A 24,991-nucleotide genomic window follows, 5' to 3' on the forward strand; every position below is an offset into this window, starting at 1 on the left:
AAATTTGACCACATGGACCCTATTTAGACTTGTGTTTCTTTATCATAGGAAAAAAAAATTGCATTTTCAGTCCTCATTACTCCTCATTTCCTTAACTCTTTTTTTTTTAGTTACTCATTCATCTGATTCTTATTGTCATCGTTTATATCCTACTTCACGCTTACACCCCACCTTATTCTCAACCATGCCCATTCACAATTCAAAGACAGAAACAAATCAACAATTCGAGTCGATGAAAACCACGTTCCCCATCGACTCGCCAAAAAAAACGAGAGAGCAACCTCAACAAAAAAAGACAATTACACGACAGAAACCAACCCAAGTGGCCGAGTCATCGACAACACAGACCGCTACCCCGCAGTTTAAAAAGAGGCTCACAAATACGGACGATTTTGGCCGAGTCTCCCATTTTAAACGCGCACGACTGAGGTCCAAGGAATCTGTACCTGTACCTGTACCTGTACCTGCCGCCAACTCAACATCAATTCCCATGGCCTTCATGACTGAGGAGCAAGTTGTAGTTGCTCGAAGAGGCTCGGCTAAGTTTATTCTTGAACAACTCCTGAATAAACCATCGACCGCCGCGGATAAAACGCTTACCATATACAAGGTGTACATAAGACAATGGCAGGTAAAATACATCTCTGCATATTTTATTTGATAATGATATATGACAAGAATGGCTGATTTTTTTTTCTCCCTCCTTAAATGACCTATATGACTCTACAACCCTATAAAATAAAAGCAATACTGGGATAACAAGGCTCATGAAGGCAGCGATACTGTAGACTATACTGTTAATGCTGCTCGGATGGTTGAGTTTTTCAACGAAGTAACATTCATGCGAACGACGAAAAAATACGTCGGTGTGAATACTAGCTACATGGGACCAGTGAGCATAGTACCGCAAGTGGACACAGACGAGATGCCGGGCCCCAATGCAGGATCACTCTGGGTACCTTCCTCACCACCTCCTAACGAGGATTTGACAAAATGGGCTGTTTCACGCGCTTTGGAATTCACAGCTCAACCTGCATCATCAAAAGCACAAGCCGAAGATCCATCAGATGATAATGATACTGATGATGAAGACGAGGGACAAGATGGTGCTGAGCACTCTATGGCAGCTACCATTGGTAGAGCAGGAAAAGGTAAATAGACAATGTTGTCTTCTTTTTTTTTTTTATTTATTTTTTTATTTTTTTATTTATTTTTTTATTTTTTTATTTTTTTGCAAACATTGTGAAATGACAGCTTTAAGTTCAGTCATTCAGCAGTCCAAGTCCGAGTTCAGAACTGATCGGTACGGGAACGCATGCAAAGAAATAGAGGTTCCTATTGGAATGTCGACAGTAGACTGTACCCTGAGGGCTCTTGTGTACCTGTGGGAACATCAAAATGAGCACACAGCTCCTTATCCTAATCCTGCACCCAACCCTCGAAAGGATGTTGTTCTAAAGAACCTTATCGCAAAATATAAAGAGACCCTGGTTTTTAACAGAGAAAGAACCAGTTCTATTCGAACAGCAACAACTACTTCGCGCAACCCTTACACAGAGCAAGAATTCATTCGGATGATTTCTTTTACATGGCGAATGATTCCTCGGTGCCCACAGAAAGGTCCACGCTCATACAACAATGTCAAACGATTTCCATACCTCCGAGAACACTTCTGTCTTCTAGCACGGCACCACATGTTGCTTCGTGATGAAGATCTTCGTAATTTAAACCTTTCCAGTATTTTCAGTATCCTAGAATGACATCCTGTACAAGGATCATCCTTGGCTTTGGGACTCGTGTTCTGTCTGACGTACGGAAAGACGAATCATCAAGGCGACAACACTTTTGCAGTTGCATTCCGTCATAGGAACTTCCTCCGATGTACTGTTGCAGCATTTGCATTCTGGATGCTGGAGCGATTTGAGGTATGATATTGATTTGGATGTGCTAAAGTAAAAAAAAAAAAAAAAAAAAAAAAAAAAATGCATCCTTATAACACTCCTTTTTTTTTCTCTCTTAAAAAAAGACATTGAAGGAACCGGTTCCTGACTTCTCAAATACTGAAGAATGGTACGACATCAAGCTCCTTACTGTTGGCGCCCCAGATCCTGATATCATTCACAAGCGAAATATCCCTATGTCATTCAAAACCCAGATACATTGTGCTACTACAGTCATGAGTCGCTGTCAGGTGTATTCGAATAAAAAGACACACGCAGGTCGTCATGCTGGCACAACAGAAGCATACCATCTAAGACTAGATGTGAACCATGTGCTTCATCTTGGCCGTTGGAAGACAGGACAAATGCAAGCGTTTTATGCACCAATGATTCCAATTACCGGCGCGTTTTATATGGCTCATTTTAACAAGATAGATGAGCCATACTTCATTGAACGCGATCTTGTCACTCCACCTCTCGCCCTTCAGCGCCTTATCTTCCCGTGGATTGAGGATAATTTTAAAACAGACATGCCTCAGAAGACACAGTCCTGGATCAAGGAATGCGACCAAGAGATGGAGGGGTTGGACCCAAATGTCTGCACAGCAGAAGACCTCCATTCGATCCCACCTCGAGAATCTGCAGCAACTGTCGGAACTTCCAGAATCTACGATACTGTTTTGGTAAACCGCATTGCTTTCCTTAAACTCCTTGTTCGTATGAGGCGCGTGATCCTTCAGGATGCCGTCCTTTACATGAGGACTGATGAAGCCGGCCGATCTTTGACCAATAACCTTCTCGCTTCTCTGGACGTCTTCAAGAACCCGATGTTTATTAAATTCCAGGCTGATCTTATCCGAGCTATGGATGAATATTCCAAACGCCCCGATCTCATCGAACCTCACGTTTTGGTTAATCGCGATACCGTGGTGCAAGGGTTCAATTCACTCAACAGTGGACTCAATTCACTCAACAGTGGACTCAATTCACTCAACAGTGGACTCAATTCACTCAACAGTGGACTCAATTCACTCATCGGCCGTATCAGCCGCATCGAACAACAACAAGACAAGGTTATCCGAGGTATCTCGGCCCAGATTAACCGTATGATGCAACAGCAAGAAGAATTATCCAAAGAGCGCCAGGCTCAGTCGCAATTATCGGCGATGAATGATACGTTCAACTTGGAGCTCCATCAGCTGATGGCTCGATCGCCTCAAGTCTTTTTACAAAACCAGCAATCGTCATCACAATCCCCACAATGGCCACGCCCTCGCCCTCAGTCCTCGCCGCAGCCTTCAGTCCTATCACAGTCTGCAGAACAGCAGTCAGAGGTGCCACAGGGTGATGATAGGAGCAAGGGTTACATTATGCTACCTGATACCTGTTTGACAGTTCAACAGGCTTGGGACGAGTTCTATGGTCCAGTGAAAGTTGCCATCCTTCAAGATAAGGCATGGCCTTTCACTCCAGCCCGTCGGAAAGCCTATAGGCGCCGTCACCAGCTTATTGAGCTCATCAGGAGGGAGGCGAAAAGGAGGGACCAGCGCATCGACGAGTTCGTGAAAGCGCTCTCAGAAGCCAGCAAAGGGCGTACCATGAATTCACTTCGTCTTGAAATGGAGGCGAAAGAAAAAGGTGTTACGAAAGAAGGAGACCAGGAGGAGAATACGCAGGCACAATCATCGTAAGCCGTCCTTACTTGACGCGTTACAAGGATACGCTAAAGGTAATATGGATAAGTAAACTAGATGTCATAGTAGACATAGTGACACGATGATAAAAAGCCAGACTGTTGTTATGAAGTAACTTGATGGGAGAGTCGGAAGAAAAAAAAAGAACAAGGTATAGAAAGAAGTTTTTTTTTTTTTTTTTTTTTTTTTTTTTTTTTTTCCTTTCTACAAAATAAATAATAAAAAAATACATCAATAATCCTCTATGGCCATCGGTGTGCTAAAACTTGTGCCATTGCAGTTTATGGACACGGATGTCTTCATAAGAATCGTAAAGGCCTAGTGCTAGGCAAGAACCTCCTTTCGCAAATAGAGCTGTTAACGACAGAAAATGGCAATTCCACAGCCCGGAGTGTCCCTGACGATGACGAGGATGGATAAGAAGCCATTGAAGTCTTCGCATATGAAGCTGCAGCATTAAAATGCTCAGGTACACAATGTTAGAAAGCCACGTACTGAGTATTTCGAAGGATGATTGGTTGCAGTTAGTGGCACTTTAAGGTTATCGTGTAAATGATTGGATCAACAACAATCACGCCATGGAAAAGATTAGTAATGTCAGGAATGAATCAGCAAAGACAATGAGAATAACAATGGCGACCATCGAATGAGGTACATTTCACTTCTCATTTCCCCATTCCCCAACTTCGTTTGTACTCAAATTTCCTTCACCACACAACCAAGCTTACAAATATCATTTTCTCGCTTGCATTATGTCTTCCTCCAATAACACTGCCTCCTCTGTCCCCAACCAGGTTGCTGGTAAAAAACGCGTTCGTGAGGAGTTGGATGAGGGTGCACGTCAGGAGACCTCGCCTTCCCCAGATGGTCCACCTAATGACCCAGCGTTCACCTATGTGCCATGGGAACGTCCTACCAGAAAAGCGGACAAGATCAAGAAGCTCTTTCTGGAGAGTGAATTGTGCAATTTCACGGAACGGACAGAAAGTGCACTCTATCAAGACGGGGACGAGGTAAGACCTCGCAAGTACCTCTACTTAGAGGGAGGACCAAAAGTCGAACTGTCGGGGAAGCAAATAAAGCGTGACAATTTTGGTACACGAACCGTCCTTGTTCAAGCAACTGAAGCGTCGCAAGCTAATGCTTGTCAAGGAAGCCGACTGGCAACGACTTGAAGCATCAGCAGCAGCCTCGCGGAGTCCACCGCAGGTTGCTGTTACTTCAGTGGCAACCGCGACTGAAGATATGACGAAGGCGTCGAGTAGCCGCCAAGAGTCAACACAAGAGATGGCAGGGAGACAACTCCAAAAGGTCCTTAAGGAACTGGATGTAGTCGATGTTGACACATCTCGAAGCAAGCTCTTGCAAGAGAGAGCTGCACTGTTGCTAGACGTGTATAAAACCTTTACGTCGGGTTGTTGAATAAAATGTTGAGTGAAAAAAAAAAGGATACGAATTGAGAAGGACGCAGTACGCCCGTGTGAAAAAAAATATCCCGAACATTCCATTGTTTAAGGCCCTAGTTCTTCGAATACAAACTGCGCACTTTATCACGTGATATTTATAGTATTATAACTTACTAGATAACGGAGCCCATAACAAGTTCCGAAAATAGCTCAGTTGGTAGAGCGGGAGACTGTAGTTTGTCTGTCATCTCTAGGTCCCTGGTTCAAATCCGGGTTTTCGGATATCTTTTGCTTTTGAAAGCTCATTTGCACGGGGATCTTTCTTTTTTATTTGTACGGGGTCTTTATTCCGGTCTTAAATACCATTACCAGGAAGCCTTCCACGGCACAAGCTTAGATCCAGAGCCGATACCTAAATATCAAATACTGATCATAATATTTATCTTATCAAGTTCGTACGTAGCTCAGAGTAGATGTTGGCATCCTTTATGCGACTCTGGGACCAAATACAGAATTACAGATGATTTATCTATAATTGAAATATACTATGCCGCTCTACTTTGCACTTTTGTTGGTTGTGTTGTTATAGATTGTGCATGGTTCCCCGATGCTTTCTTTCATTTAGCGCGTGCATACATCTTTAGTACTACTGTACACTATTAAGCACACAATGATGAGTTCAGGATTAGGAACCTCTAATGTGTAGTCTGTTTCGGCAGATATACAAACAATCATACTATCATACTCATTGCTTCGATGCATAGCGTGCCGTGTTACCACTCTCTTTCTTTTCTCTCTCTTATAAGTCCTTATCTCTGTTCTTCTTTATTAAGAGCTCAAGTGCCCTCGGTAATAAATTCTGTTTATCAAATTCACTAAAATACAATATGGGTAGACCTCAGTTTTTTACCCGTTTGTAACCTGAGAGATTACTTATCTTTTGATAGTTGGTGGCAGTTCGCACTCAAAGCCGATCGTGCCACAATTACCTATATCCCTATATCTAAATAGCTAAAATACTTTAATAGCACAACCGTGACTAATGTTACGTTGATAAAGATCCTTATTTTTGTCTCATTACATTCCAAGTTAATTATATATCATGTTGATTTTTCACCAATAAAATAGCCAAAACTTGCCTTGGGTCGTCTTTAGCACACAGCAGCACATGTAGATGCTCACTACTCGCTTCATTTTGTACAATCACCTTAAAGAAAGTTTGGTCAAAAAATAAAATCTTGAAGAGAAGCACTGTCTTCAATCTTATTTCTTGCCGTTTTCCCTCAGCATGTACTACCCAAAGACTTTAGTGATCATCCACATTGGCCTCATTGACAATATCTTTGCATGTCGCATATGAGCTGTTTGTCAGAGGTTCAAAATAAAAAAAAAATAAAAAAATTAGAAGTAACCCATGTTGACCAAACTTTTTTTTCGGATGGCTGACACATGTGCTGTTGCTTTCTAAAAAATACCCTCTTCTAACTTAATAAAATATGTTAGCTGGCCATCTTGACCACTTCAGACAAAGCTACAGCCTGTTCTCAATGGATCACTCCGTGCTCACTCCATATGCTTATACATGGCGACACATAGCTGACCCAAGGTGCTCTCTAGTATAACATGAAGATATTTTGTGCTCCTCTTTTGACAAAAAATGAATTGATATCCCAGCGCGGGTCTACATCTTTTCTTACTTTTATTCCTGTACCATTGTCTGGCATAAACTTTTCATGCAATATCCACTAAAGCTTTCATTGGTCGTGTTGATTTCGGTGGAGGTGTTCATTTTTCACAGCACTTGTTACATAAAAATTAATGTATTCATATGATATATATATATATATTTATTGATATTTCGCTGAAAGTTTTTGAATAGAAATATATATGTTATATACATGTATGTAGACGATACATAGCCCAACACTTTTTGTATTAACCACAATTCATGCATTGTTATTTCCTTCATCCTCGCTCAGATCCTCCCCCAGGTCACTCATCATGAAGAATTGATACTCCTCATCGCTCTCTTCCTTCACAATACCCTTTCCCTTCAAATTACCCTTTCCCTTCAAAATAACCTTTCCCTTCACATCACTCTTTTCGTTCATTGGCTTCGATGTCACAAAATAATTGAGCAGACTCGGTGTAGACTCTACAGCCTTGGCTTCTCGAGGACCTCCAGAAGTACCGGCGCCTTGGGTCTGTTTGTTTTTTTTATGCCTATATCTTTTCAATTACAAGACACTTGTTAGTTAAGGAAACCATTCATACTTAAAAAGTCACAATCAAAAGAGAAAAAAACTTGGATTCTTACTTCATTGATTCGTCAGGATTTAGAGAACAAGAGATTCTTCTTTCCAACACTGTAAAACTGGTTCGTAGACAGCCGACTGTTTTTGCGAGGTCTATATTCATATTATAAAATAAAGGTACAGAGCGTTATTAAACAATCAATGACAATGTTATGTTGTCTCTTGTTCTTGACAGTTTTATGTAGGTGGAGACTATTTATGATTGCTAGCGACTACAAACCTTCGTATTCAGCTCTGATGATTTCGTTTCTAGCTTTATATATTTAAAAGCACGTATTAGATTTACTTGGACCATCAATCACTGATATAAAATATATATATCTATACACATTTATATACCTTGATTTTCTTTCGCGAGAGAGTAGACTTCTAATACCGTCTTTTCTATGGACTGAAGCATTTCTTTTACTTCTTTAATCGCTTTGCTATCGCTCTCATCACCGCTGGAGGCTGTCCTTCTATCTGGTTTATATCTCAGTACAAAGTAATCGTCCTTGAATGCTTCTTTCCTTTGAACGAAATCATTTAGGTGCTCACATTCCTTATTCTGAAGGTGTCGTATGAAGGATGAGTGGACTTTGTATGAACTTTCGCAAATGCAGTGGAATTTTGATTCTTTTGATTCGTCCCGAGTGCACTCAATGATGGCACCAGTGTCATGGTCTTCATAGATTGCTGTCTTAAAATGATATTCTCTAACATGTCTGTTTTTTTCTTTGGGGGTCAAGGTCTCTGAATCAGAGCTTAACGTGCAGTGGTGTAATGTGCAAGACTTGGGTAATTTTGGCATTGTAATGGAAAAATGTGGGATTTTTATTTTTTTTGAAAAAGAAAAAGAAAGAATATTTTCAGCGCCATTTGAGTAATATATTTAAAGTCTTCGCCAAAAGTCATAAAAAAATACATATATAAATATATATATACATCCATATAGTATATGAATATTCTTAAAATACTCAATTTGAATTGAGTCGGAAAACAGAAAACCCACGCTACGAACTTGAACTTCATTTATTTTTTTGAGTCTGAGGAGGAAACATTGTGGTCAAAAAAGAATTCTATCCAATTCAAAAACATGAAATACATTTTTGTTTACTTGTCCCCGCCAAAAGTCGCCACCAAGATATTTCTCTCATTTTTAAATTGAATACAACACCTCCCGTTTTTAGACGGAAGAGATGTACATGACACGTCAATATCCAATTGGCTTTTTGGCGAGGACTTTAAATATCAGAAGGTCAAATATAAATGGTTAACTTAACAAAATTCTTATAATTGAAAAGGATTAACCAAAGAGAGCAACAAGCTTCCACTGCTTTTTTCTCGAAATATGCAACCACGTGATACTACATGCTGGTTGCGTTGGGCCGCAAAAAATATGTTGCGTTAAGGAACGCAAAAAAATTTGTTGCACCACAAAATATTTATAAATGTGCACATGATCTAGAGTCCTAACCAAAGTCATAAACAAATATACAGTAAAAGGGAGAGTCCGTGAATTTTCTGTTTTTTCGACTTTAAGGATACATTTGTATCACTTTTTGGCAAGATTAGTGTCATTGTTGCATGAATATCTTGGCATCTCAGTTAAAGCTACATGGAAAATAATAACCGGAAATTGTAAGATAAGTGAGAATTGAATAACCACATTATCCGAGTATTTATTCATTCATTTTTTATATATAAAATGTAAAAAATGTTATCCTTTTGTACGTGTACATTTGCACGTGTGATCAGAGAACGAAGCATGAGTTCGTGGTTCAGGTACAGAGCAAATGAGGCTATGCTGGGAAAAAAATGCTGATTGCTTAGAGATAATTATTTCTCCCTCTTCTTCTTCTTTTTTATTTTTTTTTTATATTTTTTTATAGATCACATGTAGGAAGAGACATTGATGATTGGTAGGGATCGTGACGCTGTGAGTCACCATTGCAATTCGCAGATGTTAATTGGTCGAGTGAGATCATGTGGATTAGTAATGTCAGAAACGAATGAGAATGAAGAAAAAAGATGTTGATGGATGGACGATTGGGGACATAAATTGTTTGCCATTCAGTTTTCATTCCTCCATTCTTCCTTTCACTATTCTCACACTTTCAACCAAACTCCAAGAGACTTCATATTTTCGTTAACACCTCTTCAACATACACTTTCACGATATCTTCCAACAATGTTTCATAGAGTTCGCCCGCAAGCTCTCCCGTCGAACTTCACTACTCTTTTACCAGTCATTCTGAGGGTGTGAGACACACTGAAGCCATGAGGTGCTGTGGGAACCATGAGGCGCGGTAATGCACGAGATGTTGAATGCATGTAAGTTGTAACACAAATACAGAGCAAAAATCTAAAAAACATTTAACATGGAGATATTACATTCATCTACATGGTACTATGAAACGAACCACTTTATCCTTATTTTCAACGTTTCTAAGCATTCTAGGTACACATCACTCATTCGCCATCATATTTTCCTGCACAGAATCTCCATTTATATCACTATCAAACATGAATACTCCATACGCCCCGTAGGTCTTAAGCAATAAATGGTGCAAAGGTCAGACTGGAAATAGCTTAGTCTTGCCATTGTCCCATTTACCCCCCCCCCCCCCCCCCTAGTCGAGACAAGTAAAGCTACCATAATTCAGCTCCATGCCGGGGATATAGTTACGAGCCTGAAAATAGTCAATCCGAACGACATCCACGCTGTTGACATGTTTCCGACAACGGAGTGGCTATCTGAAGCCCTTCAGACACTGAACGCTTATGATAACAATGTCCTCGTCGACTTCCCTGAGATAAACTATTACATGCTACCGGAAACCCTACGCATGATTTTCCAAGTATGTACATATATTATTCAAACAAGAACTTTTAAGGTTTAGAATGGCGAGAAACCGTTTGTTAACAATTTCTATCGCCATTAATTAATAAGGTGATCAACAACAAGAAATTTGGCGAGGATCTCCAACGAATGCAAAAATGGGTCAAAAACGTCGTACATAGCGTCAATGCCTCTTTTGCGGATCGGCTATATTCTATTCTGACTGTGGAGGACAACATTTATGAAAAGACCTTCCATGCAGACTACAATGTTGAGGCGAACATCACTCTCCGTTCCTTGATGTCACTTAGTGGAGAGAACTGGCTGGACGACGAAGCGATCAAGGCGATACTGACTTTTTTCTCTCGTGGCTACGGAAACGGAGGAAAATACGTTTTTATTCCCCCTTCATGGAGATGGGGTGCCGCTATAGCTTCAGCTACAAAAAAGCATATTGCCAGCAAAAAGACTGAAAAAGTGTTCGCCATTGTATACATAGGGGTGTGGTTTATATCGACCTCAAGGCTCACAGTATCGGCTTTGGAGACTCATTAGGCCAGAGGACACCTAAGGAGACGATTGGCGAACTGATAGAGCGACTGGGCTTTCCAAAAGAAGATCTCCCGAAATGGTGCCGTGCTTTGAAGAACATCGTGACGTTTCCTGTCCCTCCACAACAAGACGCGTTTTCCTGCGGGGTAATGGCCGCTATTGCTATTGAGCAATATATAAATAAGTATGCCGAATGGCCATGTCCCGCGTACCCTCTCAAGTACCGTATTCGGCTCATGAGCATACTCACCGAGATTTTTTCGCGTCTGATGAGTCAAGGAGATCAAAGTTGTTTTTATTATTGTTGTCAAACGAGAGCCTTTTATTAAGGACTCTCAATGACCGTCACATAATATTCTGACCTTATGAATAAAAATGGAAGTGCACCTGAGGTGCACTCCCAAGCCTCGGTACGTAAAACTCACAGGCGAAATTAAGGTAACGTGTATATTTTTGATTGACAATGTATTTTATGGGTTTGGTCAATCGTACAAATCAAATCTTAATAACCGTTATTTTGCTTTATCAAAGCATTCAGGGATTATGTGCCTGATGACACACGGCATTTGACGGCAGACGAAGGGACCGAGTATCTCAAGTCCATTAGAGAACGTGATGATGTTGATGACACCGATCGTAAAGCTAAGAGAGCTAAAAGTAGCACTGGCTCCTTGAGTCTAAGTCCTATCGAACCAAGTTATTTTATGCCTGAGTGCAAGCGAAATTACTATTATAATTTTGTACAACATAGTATTTCGCCCAATTTTCTAGAGCATTCCTTGCGCAGGACGTTAGCTAGTATAAATAGGCTCACTTTTCTATCTAGTTCTGCAGCACAAGTTCCCCTGAATAAAGACACCTTTATTACACCCTTAGATCCCCTAGAATACTACCTTGACTTTTACACTGAGGAAATAATTAGCGGCTGGTCATACGACTGGGAAGAGATTGAGGACTATAAAAGACGTACCATTAATCGCACTAGCTGTTGCGCATGTGCTACTGCAAATCAAATAAAAATAGAGGCTCCAGCAATGAGCAGTCGTAACACGCGTTAAAAGGAGTAAAGAAATAAACCGAAATAAAAAACTAGAATCATGTATTCTGTGGGATAAACAGTACGGCTGCAGATGAATGAAGACCCTGCAAATAGTTTTTTTTATAAGCGAAAAATAATTTACACGGGTATCGTACTAATAACTTCGTCCTTAAACTTTAGGAATTAATCTATTTGGCAGCCCAGTTGCTAAATATTATGAATAAAGGAAAAATGCACCCCCCCGTCAAATTGAATTTTGACCCCCGGTTGAAAATTTCTAAAACACCCCCGCGAACACCCCCTCTATTCGGAATTCTAAGCCCCGTCCCCCGGGTTGTCAAATAGATTCACCCAAATAAATTTATCTTCATGAAATACGCCCTATTAAGCAGACAAATGACATCTAATCACATGACAACAATTGTTTTTTTGTACAAAAAAGCCATGTAGATATTTTAAAAAAAAAAGCCATGTAGATATCCATGGTGCTATAGGTAAAGTCGCTCATTTCAGACCCAATTGGATTGCTTCGACCTGGGGTCGATAACTGGTACCGGAGCGCAACTTTCAATATATAGTTTTGCATTTTTTGACGAAAGTAAATACCCGTAGTAATGTGCCAAGTGCAACAAGATAGAGTACCTGACCAATCTAGACGCCATTTCAAAATTAGTTTTGCAGAACTTGGTAAAAACGACGAAGCGCAATAAAGATACACTTGAAATCTTCAAGACTTTCAGGTTATATGTACTTTTCAATTGCGGATCCAACGGTGGTAAAATCACCACCGGTTATATAGCCAGAAAAATCAGTTTACTTTAAGTAAAAGCGACTTGGTCGCGAGAAATAGAGATTTTTCGATATTCAAGGGCCATTACTCAAGAACCACTGAATGAAATGTCGACAAACAACATTCATATAATAAATGTTGGCAACTTGAACCACTCTCTGCTTTGGCTAGGCTCTACCTCTCAAGATCCCGGCATAATAGCCCGTTGAGTGTGTCAAATTGGCATAAATTTGGTTTTTTCTGGCTTTATACAGGTGCTACTACATAGATACTGAGTGAGTCCTCTTAAGAGTCACTTTAAACCGAAGATAATAAGCTTCTCTATTGGCCATTCCAGTGGTGCCTGCTTCCTAGCACTCCAGTAGGCTGTAAAGTCCTTAAAAGCACCCAACTTTGTTAAAATTTTAGACGCTATCTCAATAAATACTGAACGGATTCTTTTCATTCTTTTTTTATTTGGTGCATTTTGTCATCTTCTACCGTACATTTGATAGGTATGGTACCATCTTTCTTTGAAGGATAGTAACAAGCACTTCTTTAACACTGGTGATGACAGCGTGTGAAATACCGAACCTTATTTTTCGGCTGTTCCAAAAGGACACTTGTTCCAAAAATAAAATGATGACGCAAGGCATGCGTGGCTTGCCTTTTTTTGTTTTTTTTCCTGCCCACTTCTTTCAATCACTTCTCTCAATCATCTCTCTCTCCCACTCTCCCACCACTCTCGTTCATTCTCTCATTAGGTATGTACGGTGATGGCTTTATCTCAAACATTGAACATTGATTACATCTTTAATTATGGAGTATTTACCTGATGGTCGTGTTTGGTGATCTTTGCTTATCTTGGATCTATTCGTAGGTCTCTTTCCTTCTAGAACACATTATGTGAAACGCAATTTTTTTCATGTCCTTTCTGAGAACCCACCCCTTAATATATTCCACCGCCTGTTGCACTTTCTTGGGTTTGACTACACTGTCCTCAATCACGCGCGTTGGGTGTTAATCATTCAACACCATGAGGATTCGTTACGCTAGAGTCCGGTAGTGGTAGCCTGCTTTGAGGCTTTGGAGTGTTCATAACGCTCGAGCAGAGCCTTCTTGAACCGTGTTGAAGCTCAATCCTGCTATTCCATCACGCTGTTGATCAGGTTATACCTGGTTCAACACCACTCGAAGATTCGCTATGCTAGAGTCTAAAGGTGGTTGCCTGCTTGGAGACCCAGGATAGTCAATAACGCTTTAGCAAGCCTTCTTTGACTGTGAGCGTACCCATTCACATTGATTCCTGTCATCATGTCCTATCACAGCCCCACCCCTTAATATATTCCACCGCCTGTTGCACTTTCTTGGGTTTGACTACACTGTCCTCAATCACGCGCGTTGGGTGTTAATCATTCAACACCATGAGGATTCGTTACGCTAGAGTCCGGTAGTGGTAGCCTGCTTTGAGGCTTTGGAGTGTTCATAACGCTCGAGCAGAGCCTTCTTGAACCGTGTTGAAGCTCAATCCTGCTATTCCATCACGCTGTTGATCAGGTTATACCTGGTTCAACACCACTCGAAGATTCGCTATGCTAGAGTCTAAAGGTGCTTGCCTGCTTGGAGACCCAGGATAGTCAATAACGCTTTAGCAAGCCTTCTTTGACTGTGAGCGTACCCATTCACATTGTTTCCTTCAAAAACTGCAATAGACTGCCTGTCATCATGCGCCGCTCTGAGTCAAAGAGGGGCAAGTGGAAAGGACTGGTGAAGGGATTTCACACAAAGGCATTTGTTCAAACCTGCAGACGTCTTACCGATGTCAAGTACCAAGATTTCTTCAAACGTTGTTGGATATACAAAAATACAGGCGCATAATGACTGGCAAGAGATAATTGCTAGCTTTCTTAACAGTGAACACGAAGGAGCAATAAACTACGGAGTAGGACTAGAACGAGCGTGGGCAAAAAAAGCTTACGTTGATATCGACGAGGAACGCTGGGACGAAAATGGAGGTACTGTTATTATTATTATTATTATTATTAATTTTACTATTTTCTTAATATCATATATAAGATTCATTTCTAAAAATTTTTTATTACACCGGTTCCACCAGATCCAAGGCCCATAGAAGATGACGATAATGATGACGATGACGATGACGATCTTCAGCCGATACCCGTCGAGTCGCCATTTGGTGATCTGATTGCTCAGCTTTATCGGCTAGTAAGTTTTATTTTATTTCACAGTTACCAAGGTATTTCTTCAGTGCTCTTACGTTAGTTGTTCTATTGTGTAGTACAACCATAATGTTCGGGCCGTTTCTGTTGTGCCTTCGTCAGCCTTGTCAGCCTTGTCCGGAACCACCAAAGAATTACGCGACTATGCATCTACAAATATTTCTCGCTGGCGGGCAATTTCCGAACTAGAAAGAAAGTCGACAATGTATGTTAGTGTAATGATAGCTCTTGATATACTCTATTAATATAGCTTCGTTCTGATATGGCTTTTATTAATTTCCCTTAATTAGGGTGGCACTTTCAGGGATCTTGAATACAATGGATAATGAGATGCGGCATTTTAAAGAATTTGAAGCGGCAAAAAAAGCTTGCTTCGAAGAAGATTTTACATTGCCATCCGATGACACAAAATCCTTGATAAATGATCTCCTTAACGCAATGGGGCCCGACCGAGATTACAAGAAGCTAAAGGTGTACTGTGCAGACCAGTTCAAGGAGTTTATTGTCACCAATGACGAAAATAGTGAGCGTTCCAGATGTATTGATGTGATCCTTTACCTGTAAGTACATCCATCCATCCATCCATCCATCCCTATTATCCATCCATTTTTTTTTTCATTCTTTTTAGTCATATCAAATCTAATCAATATTAATTATCTCTCATCGTACCCCGCTTACAATACAGGTGTAAAATAATTTATAATTGTATGTGGACAAGGGAACTTTTAGAAGACCAATATGTAGGCGTTTGGGAGAGCATTTTTCACCTTTTGTTCGGTGAGAAAGACGTTGGGATATGAACGTACGTATGTTGGAGATGGAATGAAACACTTCATGTGGATACATGTTTTATTTGGTGCTGACTTCATTATTTTTACTCAGGGGTGAGCCAGGTCTCATTGAGAGCAAGCAGGACAGGCAGAAAGCTGAGTGGGATTTTGCTTTAAATGACTATAACTTGAGAGGCAGGAAAGTTGACCTCTTATTCCAATGCAAGACGACAGATCTAAGGAGGAAAGAATGTCGGCATAACCTCGCTGTATTCGAAGCCAAGCCATCAGCCGCAAATGACAACACGCTTTCCATCCAGACACTGAAAGCAACTCGCTTAAATAAATCCATTATGAGTGCTTTGCATCAACAATACGGCGTGGATACATCTCCCGTTCTTCTAACTTTGCATGGCTTTGTTGGTTATACTTATACAGTCAAGAGATTTAACGGTTATTATGCTGCTGGAAAGGTGACCGAGATCCCCATTGTATTACCAACCTCAGAAAATGAAATGTACTCGTTCATTGCAGAAGGTGGGTTTGCAACTCTCATCAATACGAAGGTATGACCTTGTGCCGTGTGGTCATTTGTCGCAAAGTGTCGTATGAATGATGCTAATTTTAACTGTAACTGTCAATTATAGAGGAGGATGCAAGTGTTTTCTCAGGTTGTCTTCAACAAAGTATATGCTTGTCAGCTTAAGGAAAAGACGAAAGAAAACGCAGTCAACGACGACATGGCAACATTTTGGACCCCAACAAAAAAAAAAAAACAAATTAAATTATAACAATTATCACAGGCGGTCAAGCGATGTGTGAACCCCCTTGCCAAAAAGTTATTTAGTACTGTACGAAGACAGAAATTCATATATATACTTTGAATAAAATGATGCCATGGCCACCAATTCAATCGTCGTTTTTGATTAAAAATACTAGAATTTGTTGGGAATGGACAACCTCATCCTCATTGCCAACCCACTTTACTCACATATCTCTGAAGCGGTAGATCTTACGCCAGATACTGTGGGCATGTTTGGTGAAAGAAGATAACAAGTTTTGGGGGGACAACAGAAAAACCTTAAAATTTTGAGTTTGTACATGTTTCAAAAATAGAAGTATTCTATTCAATTGAAAAGCCTGAAAAATATAAAAATATATCCAGTTTATGACTAGACGAAGTACAGCTTCCAGGGGCCGACCAAAATCAACCACAAGGATAAAATGTCAAACAACCACATTGAAAGCGGCTAACTTACGTGATGCCGGGAACAGATTAAATAAGGGATGATAATGACAAAAAATCGTCTTTCTTTTTTTAGTTTTATTCGTGTGACAAATACCTTTATTCCTGCAGTTGGCGTCGTCGTAAACAAAAGAAAAACGCGAGTGGACGGACTGTTTGCAGAATGGCGCAATGGGCTGTAGGGGCGAAATGCCATAGAGGGTTAGTGCGGCGCAGTGGGGCGGCGCCATGTTATGAGGCCATGACAAGGCGGTGTAGTGGGGTACCGCGTTATGAGGCCATGACAAGGAACATTGTTAGAGTAATATCTTTGATAAATAACCCATGGACATCGTTGGGGATTATATCTCTTTCTTACTTTTCAAAAGCTTTTCAACACTTGCTCACCTCAATATCTACAGTAAACCTTCCTTCTCACTCTTCTACTTTCCAGCATGTCTAGCGAACCTTCCCACGCCTCACTAACTGATTCTCTTGTCATGTCACCTACTGATGTCCCTTTCTTTTTTGGCCGAGACTGGTGTAGTCAGATGACTTGCAAAGATTTGCTGGCTTGGCAACCTAGTCTTCCGAAATTCAGTTCTGATCCGCTGCATCTGACCGACGATGAACCCGAAACAATTTTGCCGCCTTCAAAGCTCTTTCTCCTAAGCTGTATCCCGACTCAAGGTGAATTCGACAGAATAAAAAAAAACATGGATGCGAAAAAGACTCCGTGCTGGGTCTTGATTGACAATGCTGGTCTAGACTATTCCAAATTCCTGCTAATATCACAAGTCATTGGAGTGGTGGAATTTATCAATAAGCTCCATCGTATGGTAGAATGGCTCGAAAAAGAAGTACGCACAGCCAACCCCGTGTTTGAGGCATCGTTCATGCCGCGACTTAGCTCATGCACATGGATGCACCACTTCATTCTCTCGGGAATATCAGTTTCCATACATGACATCCTCCCATTCGCTGGCACTCAGTGGCTAAACGATGGAAGTTTGGACGGCATCCTGGGGATGTTCCAGTCCGTCTATGAAGAGTTCCTTTTTATTCCATCATATCAAACATTATGTTTGGGAAACCAGGAGCTCAGAGCAACCAATGGCGGAGGCTGGAAGCAAGCGGAAATTAAGTCCGGCAAGTATAAAAAAGCATATGCCATTATACATATGAAAAACCACTGGGGTGTACTTTCTATCGATTTCAAACGCCATGAGATAGCTTTTGGGGACTCCTTGAGTTATCCTACGCCTCAAGAAACAATCAATGGCGTCCGCCGATGGCTAATAAAGTGCTTCGATGGCAGAGGAGCACAAGCATGGAATAAGCCTGTTAGGAAGTTGCTTGTAGAGCCACAGATAGATGGTGGTTCATGTGGCATTTATGCAGCGAATGCAGTCGAGCATGATGTCCATAAGACTCTTCAAGGCGAAACGTCCAACATTTGGAAGCTTGAATCTGCAGACCAAGTGTTGTTCCACCGTATCCGGTATTTAGCTCTCTTAGTAGGCGTGCCTGAGGTAACAGCAGTAACCGTCGCTTGAAGATGCGACTATACAGACAAAATGACTAAAACAGTGGCTATTATTGTTCGTATTAGATTGAATCCAATGCCGATGAACTCTCATCCGTATCCAGCGACTGTCAAGGACTGACAGGACGATTGCAAGAGAAGGTAAGTAATTAAGGAACAAGAATGAACTTAGGAGATTCAAGAATAGTTTTATTGCAGACTGAGGTTTACTATGTTACAAGTCTATTATATTTATACTTGTTTGACTGAAGCGGAGACGCGCTTCAAGAACTCTAAATAAAGCTTACTCAAATATTTCCTAAGGACTTTTACCATATGCGGAACTCCAAGTGTTGAGTTAACTTAATACACAGGATCCGAGGAAGATATCTGGTGCAATCTTATTTCAAGGTTCCTTAGCACTATAAGTCTTGGTTATTGGTTTATAGCTCTTCTAGAATCCTTGGAGCTATTCACGGAGCTAGAAAACTAGGAGACGCGACTTGGCTTGACAGGCAAACTATGCATGGAGGAATGAGTGAAGGAAATGAGCGGAACAAATTAATCAAGCACACGTGATCTTTTTCAGATTCGAATCAGACAAAAGTCATTCATCAATTCATGAGCTAGACATTGCTTGCTGTTCGTGACAGCGACGTACACCAATACAGGGATAGCGCCAGTATTAGTACTGATGTAGACCTTGATTTCGAAAACGAATACAAGGCATTGGATCATGATGACTGCCCCTCCACCCTAGATGATTTAATCGTCAATCGAAACCTCGATATATGGAAGGGGAAGCCTTTCAAGGATTGTGTAAATAGCAAGAGTGAAGGTGAGCCTAGGGGAAGTCTGAGGATGACTATTCTCTCAAGTCTATCCGAAGTTGCTACGATGGTGCTGGCTATTTATGCTAGTTGGCAGCGACGTGAGAGCCGGTACTAATATGAGTAATGTATAATGTATATAGAGAACAATGTGAGCGACATGTTCGCAGATAGCGATATCAACGAAAACACGGATCAGGACGAAGTCGGAAGTGACCAAGAGAGCTCCAATGCCCTCAGTAGTGAAACCGACTGTGTGGACATGAGTAGGAGCATCAAGAGTATTGAGAGTAGCGCATCAGTATGCCTTAACCAGTGGACCCCTCAGACAGACGACGAGTTTGATGATTTATCTGCAGCGAGAGCATGGATTGAAGCCTGGGCAGCAGAAATCGGGTTTAAGATCAGGATAGGAAAATCTAAGCCAAATGGAGCTCCACCCTCAAGTACGTACATATCCTTACTTGAAGAGCATGTTCATGTACTTGAAGCTCAGGGTGTATTCCTCTAACAACCAACGTATTACATGGTATATTGTAGTCAAATTTGTCTGCAGCCTAGCTGGGATCCATTCGCCAAACAAAAGTCAAGATATGACTAAACGGCACAATAAGGCGCCGTCTAGACGCTGTAGTTGCCCATTTTTCATCAACTTGACTTGTCCCCGTAACATTTTCCCCAAGTGGCACATCACCAAGGTGGACAATCGGCATAATGGTCATGAGATGGATCCAAAACTCAGGAAATACGATAAGCTATCCGATGCTATGCTGAGTACCATAAAGAAATGTGCTGATCTAAAGCAGAGCATCGGTAATACTTTGGCATTTCTTGATTACGAACATCGAGGCCACAGGTTCAACAAAGTCGAGGCCGAGACTCGCCTCAAGGCATTTAGGAAAGCAAATATCCATAATGAAGTGCCGCAGACCGTTCAACTTCTCACTCTCTTGAATCAGAAGCCGCGCATTGTCGACTCAATTGATGGTTGGTACCACCATGCCATCTATGACTCGACCAACGCCTTGTCTCGCCTCTTCTGGATGAACCCGAGCCAACGAGAGCTATATCGGCGATACCATGATGTTGTGGTGATCGACACTACTTTTCAAACGAACCGACTTCGCATGCCCCTCCATTGTATTGTTGTTGTTGATGCCCATTTCAAGACTCGATTAGTTGCATGCGCTTTGATACGTACAGAGAAGGCGGAGGACTATGAATGGGTCTTCGAACAGCTTAGGATAGCAAGCGGTAACCTTCAACCGGGCACCCTATTAATGGATAGTGACTCAGCAATGGATACGGCATGTTCGGAAGTGCTCAGAGAAACTCGTATCGTGAATTGTATATGGCATATCAACAAAAATCTCCGTCCAAATGTGCAAACTGTGCTCGGTGATAAGAAGTTTTCTATCTTCAAGAAGCGATTTGAGCAATTGCGCGAGGTCTTAACAGAGGAGGCATTCGATTACCTCTGGGGAGAGTTATTGGATGATCACAAAGACGACGCCAAGGTTGTTTCCTATTTGGAAACTCTCCATAAACGACGGTCTCATTGGGCAGGGCCATGGGTCAAGTCGTCTTTTACAGCAGGCATGCGATCGACGCAGCGGGTCGAAATGACGCATAACCTTATCAAATCAGTAGGCATCAATAGCCAAACGTCTCTGGTCGATCTCTTTGAGGTACTCAGTAAGACTGCAGGAGACGAGCACTTCCGATACAAGATGGATTTGAAGGTTCCCGATGTGACTGATAGTATGATTGTCAAGACGTTTGAACAGGTCTTAAAGATGAACAGCAAGTATCTAACTAAATACTCCATGAACGAGATAAGAAAGGAGATGGGATACTCATTTGGATTCAGTCATCAAGCCCTCGATCTTCAGGAGGTTTTGCAGCATGTAGAAATCAGCTCCAGACGGATGGTAGGTCGTCATCCCGCGTTTATGCTTATGATATATCCATTGCCTTGAGGCATGGGAGTGCATCTAAAAGAGACACCTCATTGAATGACTTGTCTTCTAAAATATTCAACTTACTGTTTTAAATATGCAAAAAATCAACACAATAATAGGAGGATCTCCTGTATCAACAGGTTGCTTTCTTGATCTCCAGGGCTGGCCAAGAAAACGTGATGGCTGTTTCCTCCGTCGAAGACAAGACGTCGTCAGTGTCAGAAATCGTCGTTCTATTCAGAGATAGGAAGCATTTCTGCACCTGCGCTCTTTCAACCAACAAAGGGTTTGTTTGCCGGCACTACTTTTGGATGATGCAAGAAGACAACAGGTTTACTTACCACATTAAAATGGTCCTAAGACGATGGTTCCAAGAGAACAAGCAGGAAGGCAAGGCTGTTGAAGACATGATCGAGGGAGAGCCGTTCGTCAATGCATCAACCCGCAAGGCCCTTGACCCCATTGGCAGCCTACCCGACGAAGGCACGGCGACCCTGCAAGCTTTTTATCCTCCCCTATCTGTGCCTAAATCCAACAGACGATCTAAGAAGCGCTACGCGGCAGTGATGGGAGTGTCGAAAGCCATTGCAGAAGCCATGACGAAAGCTTCAGTGCAGGATGATGATTTTGGCAAGGTTATGGACAGCTTGGACTCGATACAAAAAAGTACAAACATATCAACCAAGGAGACTGGCCTTACCGCAGGTTCTGATGAAGTTGTCAAGGCACAGGATGGTGCTGATAGCGATTGCTTGTTTAAAGGTATCCCAGTGGAGAGTATTATTGATGGAGATATACTCAATGGGAAAGGCAGACCAAGAAGCCGGCGGTTTACGGCAAGCTACGAAGACAAACAGAGCAAAAATGAGCCTGCGGAGCCCACGGCAGAGACGCCAGCACGATCCATGCAGGCCAAGCGAAGGAAAGTCGGGTCCGAATCACTTGTCTGGCAGATTCCAAAAACAATCTCTGATTTTAAGTAGCATCTTTTGCAAACAATAAATTCTTTATAGTGACGAAAAAAAAAAAAAAAAAAAAAAAAAAAAAAGCCATTCATATTTATTATTGGTGATATTCTTTAAGATCAATTAGACTGGGAACAATTAATGGGAAGGGATCTTCTTTAGCGGAAAGCGAATTGGGAGGAAGCGGTCATATTAGTCTTTTTAATTGATGGAAGCGTAAGGAGCGCGTGAAGGAAAGAATAAATAAAGATGGAAGAGGAAGATGAGACATGATCGTGGAAATGAATTTTTTTTTTTTTTTTTTTTTCAGAAAAAAGTCACATGGCTACATGGATGATGATTTAGGTCCCGTTATTATACTGGTCTTGCTTTTAGAGAGGTCTTTGCCAATTATACATCTATTGCTTAATATACTTCTTGTATTTGATGGGTATTTAACTAACAAACGGCAGCGTTACAAAGCTTTATCTGATTACTTGATTTGGAGTGAGAGGCAAAAAAAAAAAAAAAAAAAAAAAAAACCAGAAACAATTAAATGTGGATGACGGGGGGTAACAATTCGGGTGAAAACGGGGGGGGTATGGGAATTCTCAGCCGGGGGGCATTTTTCAATTTGACGGGGGGCGCATTATTCCTTAGTCCCTATTTGGCAGCCTACTTCTGGGGCTGCCACTTAACTTCGCACTCTTGGGTGGCAGCTGGGCTGCCAAATACATTACTTTTTTTTTTTTTTTTTTTTTTGATAACAGTGTCATAACATCAGTGGTAAAACAGGCAGCGTTTTGTGGATACATTGCCTTGCACAGCTAATGCCGCCGGAGGTACTAAGGGCAGCGGCGATGACATCTTCACAAAACAACCTTCAATGTACACGGTTAGGGAATGATTTATTGAAGACGTCTAGGTAGCAGGTGAGACGCGTTTGCTCCGAGCGAAAACCTCTCATAGGCATTGATCTCCAAATGGCACCTCCAAAACTGTATGAGCGACCTACTTGAAAAAAAAAAAGTCATTAGTTTTCTAAATGAGACAAGACAATGTCACTACACATAACTATGACGTAGAAGACGGGAGCTTTATTAATTTGAAGTATGAGCGTTATAAACATATACGGTTCCTAGGAATGAAAAAAAAAAAAAAAAAAAAAAATAGTTAGAGGCCAAATAACGCTGGGTAGGCTGCCAAGTAAATAATGAATGTTATTTGGCAACTGGGCTGCCAAAGAGAGTCTTGAAAGTTGATTATATTTGGCAATGGGCTGCCAAATAATATTTAGCAACTAGGCTGCCAAATAGATTAATCCAAATAATAGAGTCCTCGCCAAAAAGTCGTAAACTAATATATTTTTCAAGATTTTAAATTGAATAAAATACTCCCATTTTTAAACACCGAAAAAGCACGTACAAAACTCAAAATTTTAATTTTTTCGAAAGCGTTTTCTATTATCGATGAGACGCTCCTCCTCAGACTCACTATCCTCCACTAAATTGAATACGGTTCCAACATCTTGGACAAGATCCTCTATCTCAGACTCTAGTGCAACGGCATCGGCTTCATCTTGGTTCACTACTCTATCAAGTTCCATGTCCCACTCGTAGCTGTCCACTCTAATCGTGTCTTCCAAGTCCTCAACAGGCTCCTGTTCATCAGTGGCCTCTTGATAAACTTCTTGATCAAAGGTTTCTGCTTGTACACGATCTCTCTCATTGTAGTACCTCATACCAATTTTCACAGATTTTCTCCATACAGAGTAGAAGACTCTACAAGGAATTTGGGCAAACAAACTGAGTAGCCTTTTCTTAAGTAACAAGGCTGTCATTGTCGTCCTTGCTTTTGAAGCGATTATATTTTTCACGACAGCCCAGATCTTTTCAATAGGCTGTAGCTCGCAATGGTACGGTGGGGTCTTGAGTATTTCATGACCGCCGTTCTCCTGGGCAATCCTGCTGACAGAAAAATACGACTCGTCAGGAATTGCGCTAATCAATCCCATAAGCTCGTCTTTATTTAATGCTTTTCCATCTTCCCTCGTTGGAATAGCAATATTTTTACCCGCAAGCCATGCTTTGATAGTCGCCACAGTGTCTCTCTTAGTCGGCTTTTTATTTTCCTTGTGGAAATGATATAAAGCGCCATCAAGATGGATTTGGCAAGGTCCAAGTCCCATCTGGTTGAGATTCTCACAAAGTCGTTTAAATATACTATCAAATATATTGGCGTTGAAATTCCCATGATAGTCGTGATCCGTGGCTACAACTCCTGCGTCCCTGATCTCTACTGGCACATCGGCCCACAGCTCAGCCTCCTGTTCTTGGCCTTTCTTCGATTGAGGCTTTGGCCCTTTAGCTGGCCAGACATACACGCTGTCCCTGTCAAGGACTGACAAAGGGTTTGCAAGGAAAGGTAAGTGAATGAATAACAAGAATGATAATGAGCTGAGAACTAGAATGGATTCACGAATAGTTTTATTGCAGACTGAGGTTTACTATGTTACAAATCTATCATATTTATACTTGTTTGACTGAAGCGGAGACGCGCTTCAAGAACTCTAAATAAAGCTTACTCAAATATTTCCTAAGGACTTTTACCATATACGGAACTTCAAGTGTTGAGTTAACTTAATACACAGGATCCGAGGAAGATATCTGGTGCAATCTTATTTCAAGGTTCCTTGGCACTATAAGCCTTGGTTATTGGTTTATAGCTCTTCTAGAATCCTTGGAGCTATTCACGGAGCTAGAAAACTAGGAGACGCGACTTGGCTTGACAGGCAAACTATGCATGGAGGAATGAGTGAAGGAAATGAGCGGAACAAATTAATCAAGCACACGTGATCTTTTTCAGATTCGAATCAGACAAAAGTCATTCATCAATTCATGAGCTAGACATTGCTTGCTGTTCGTGACAGTCCCTGACAAATTTGTCCTCGACTTTTTTCA

At 41.3% G+C, this 24,991-nt stretch overlaps 6 protein-coding genes and 1 non-coding gene across 7 annotated transcripts; 6 read left to right on the forward strand and 1 right to left on the reverse strand.

Annotated features, from left to right (window-relative positions):
• Positions 1–184: 184 nt before the first annotated feature.
• On the forward strand, positions 185–1,159 carry BCR41DRAFT_375399 (hypothetical protein; the record flags this gene model as incomplete). The annotated part of the gene is made up of 2 exons (XM_022026947.1): positions 185–631; positions 746–1,159. The coding sequence occupies 2 exons, from the start codon at positions 185–187 to the stop codon at positions 1,157–1,159; spliced, it is 861 nt and encodes a 286-aa protein (XP_021875960.1).
• Positions 1,160–1,985: 826 nt separating this feature from the next.
• Positions 1,986–3,798, forward strand: BCR41DRAFT_215009 (hypothetical protein). Its single transcript, XM_022019978.1, has one exon. It carries the CDS (start codon positions 2,138–2,140, stop codon positions 3,629–3,631), a length of 1,494 nt encoding a protein of 497 aa, XP_021875961.1. The 5' UTR covers positions 1,986–2,137; the 3' UTR covers positions 3,632–3,798.
• A 1,441-nt stretch (positions 3,799–5,239) lies between these two features.
• Positions 5,240–5,322, forward strand: BCR41DRAFT_t151. The gene has a single exon. It is a non-coding gene; the product is annotated as a tRNA-Tyr (tRNA).
• A 1,826-nt stretch (positions 5,323–7,148) lies between these two features.
• BCR41DRAFT_215028 (hypothetical protein) lies at positions 7,149–8,203 on the reverse strand. Its single transcript, XM_022019979.1, has 4 exons — positions 7,695–8,203; positions 7,576–7,604; positions 7,358–7,448; positions 7,149–7,269 (listed from the first exon to the last, which is right to left on the reverse strand). Exons 1-3 carry the CDS (start codon positions 8,143–8,145, stop codon positions 7,377–7,379), a joined length of 552 nt encoding a protein of 183 aa, XP_021875962.1. The 5' UTR covers positions 8,146–8,203; the 3' UTR covers positions 7,149–7,269; positions 7,358–7,376.
• Positions 8,204–10,066: 1,863 nt separating this feature from the next.
• BCR41DRAFT_375401 (hypothetical protein) lies at positions 10,067–10,731 on the forward strand (the record flags this gene model as incomplete). Its single annotated transcript, XM_022026948.1, has 2 exons — positions 10,067–10,195; positions 10,288–10,731. The coding sequence occupies 2 exons, from the start codon at positions 10,067–10,069 to the stop codon at positions 10,729–10,731; spliced, it is 573 nt and encodes a 190-aa protein (XP_021875963.1).
• A 3,624-nt stretch (positions 10,732–14,355) lies between these two features.
• On the forward strand, positions 14,356–16,599 carry BCR41DRAFT_401686 (hypothetical protein; the record flags this gene model as incomplete). Its single annotated transcript, XM_022029239.1, has 6 exons — positions 14,356–14,551; positions 14,653–14,762; positions 14,836–14,981; positions 15,067–15,336; positions 15,659–16,112; positions 16,486–16,599. The coding sequence occupies 6 exons, from the start codon at positions 14,356–14,358 to the stop codon at positions 16,597–16,599; spliced, it is 1,290 nt and encodes a 429-aa protein (XP_021875964.1).
• A 569-nt stretch (positions 16,600–17,168) lies between these two features.
• BCR41DRAFT_215197 (hypothetical protein) lies at positions 17,169–18,619 on the forward strand. Its single transcript, XM_022019980.1, has one exon. The coding sequence runs from the start codon at positions 17,227–17,229 to the stop codon at positions 18,325–18,327; it is 1,101 nt and encodes a 366-aa protein (XP_021875965.1). The 5' UTR covers positions 17,169–17,226; the 3' UTR covers positions 18,328–18,619.
• Positions 18,620–24,991: the final 6,372 nt, after the last annotated feature.

Source organism: Lobosporangium transversale, assembly GCF_002105155.1.
Source record: "Lobosporangium transversale strain NRRL 3116 chromosome Unknown BCR41scaffold_66, whole genome shotgun sequence".
Taxonomy (NCBI): domain Eukaryota; kingdom Fungi; phylum Mortierellomycota; class Mortierellomycetes; order Mortierellales; family Mortierellaceae; genus Lobosporangium; species Lobosporangium transversale.

Bases quoted from the DNA above. Each gene is read 5' to 3' on its own strand.
- BCR41DRAFT_215009 (XM_022019978.1), top strand. From the start codon at position 2,138: ATGTCATTCAAAACCCAGATACATTGTGCTACTACAGTCATGAGTCGC.
- BCR41DRAFT_215197 (XM_022019980.1), top strand. From the start codon at position 17,227: ATGTCTAGCGAACCTTCCCACGCCTCACTAACTGATTCTCTTGTCATG.
- BCR41DRAFT_215028 (XM_022019979.1), bottom strand. From the start codon at position 8,145: ATGCCAAAATTACCCAAGTCTTGCACATTACACCACTGCACGTTAAGC. The intron at 7,605-7,694 runs GTATATAAATGT...ATATAAAGCTAG, and splicing joins TCTCGCGAAAGAAAATCAAG to AAACGAAATCATCAGAGCTG. The intron at 7,449-7,575 runs GTTTGTAGTCGC...ATATGAATATAG, and splicing joins CATCAGAGCTGAATACGAAG to ACCTCGCAAAAACAGTCGGC.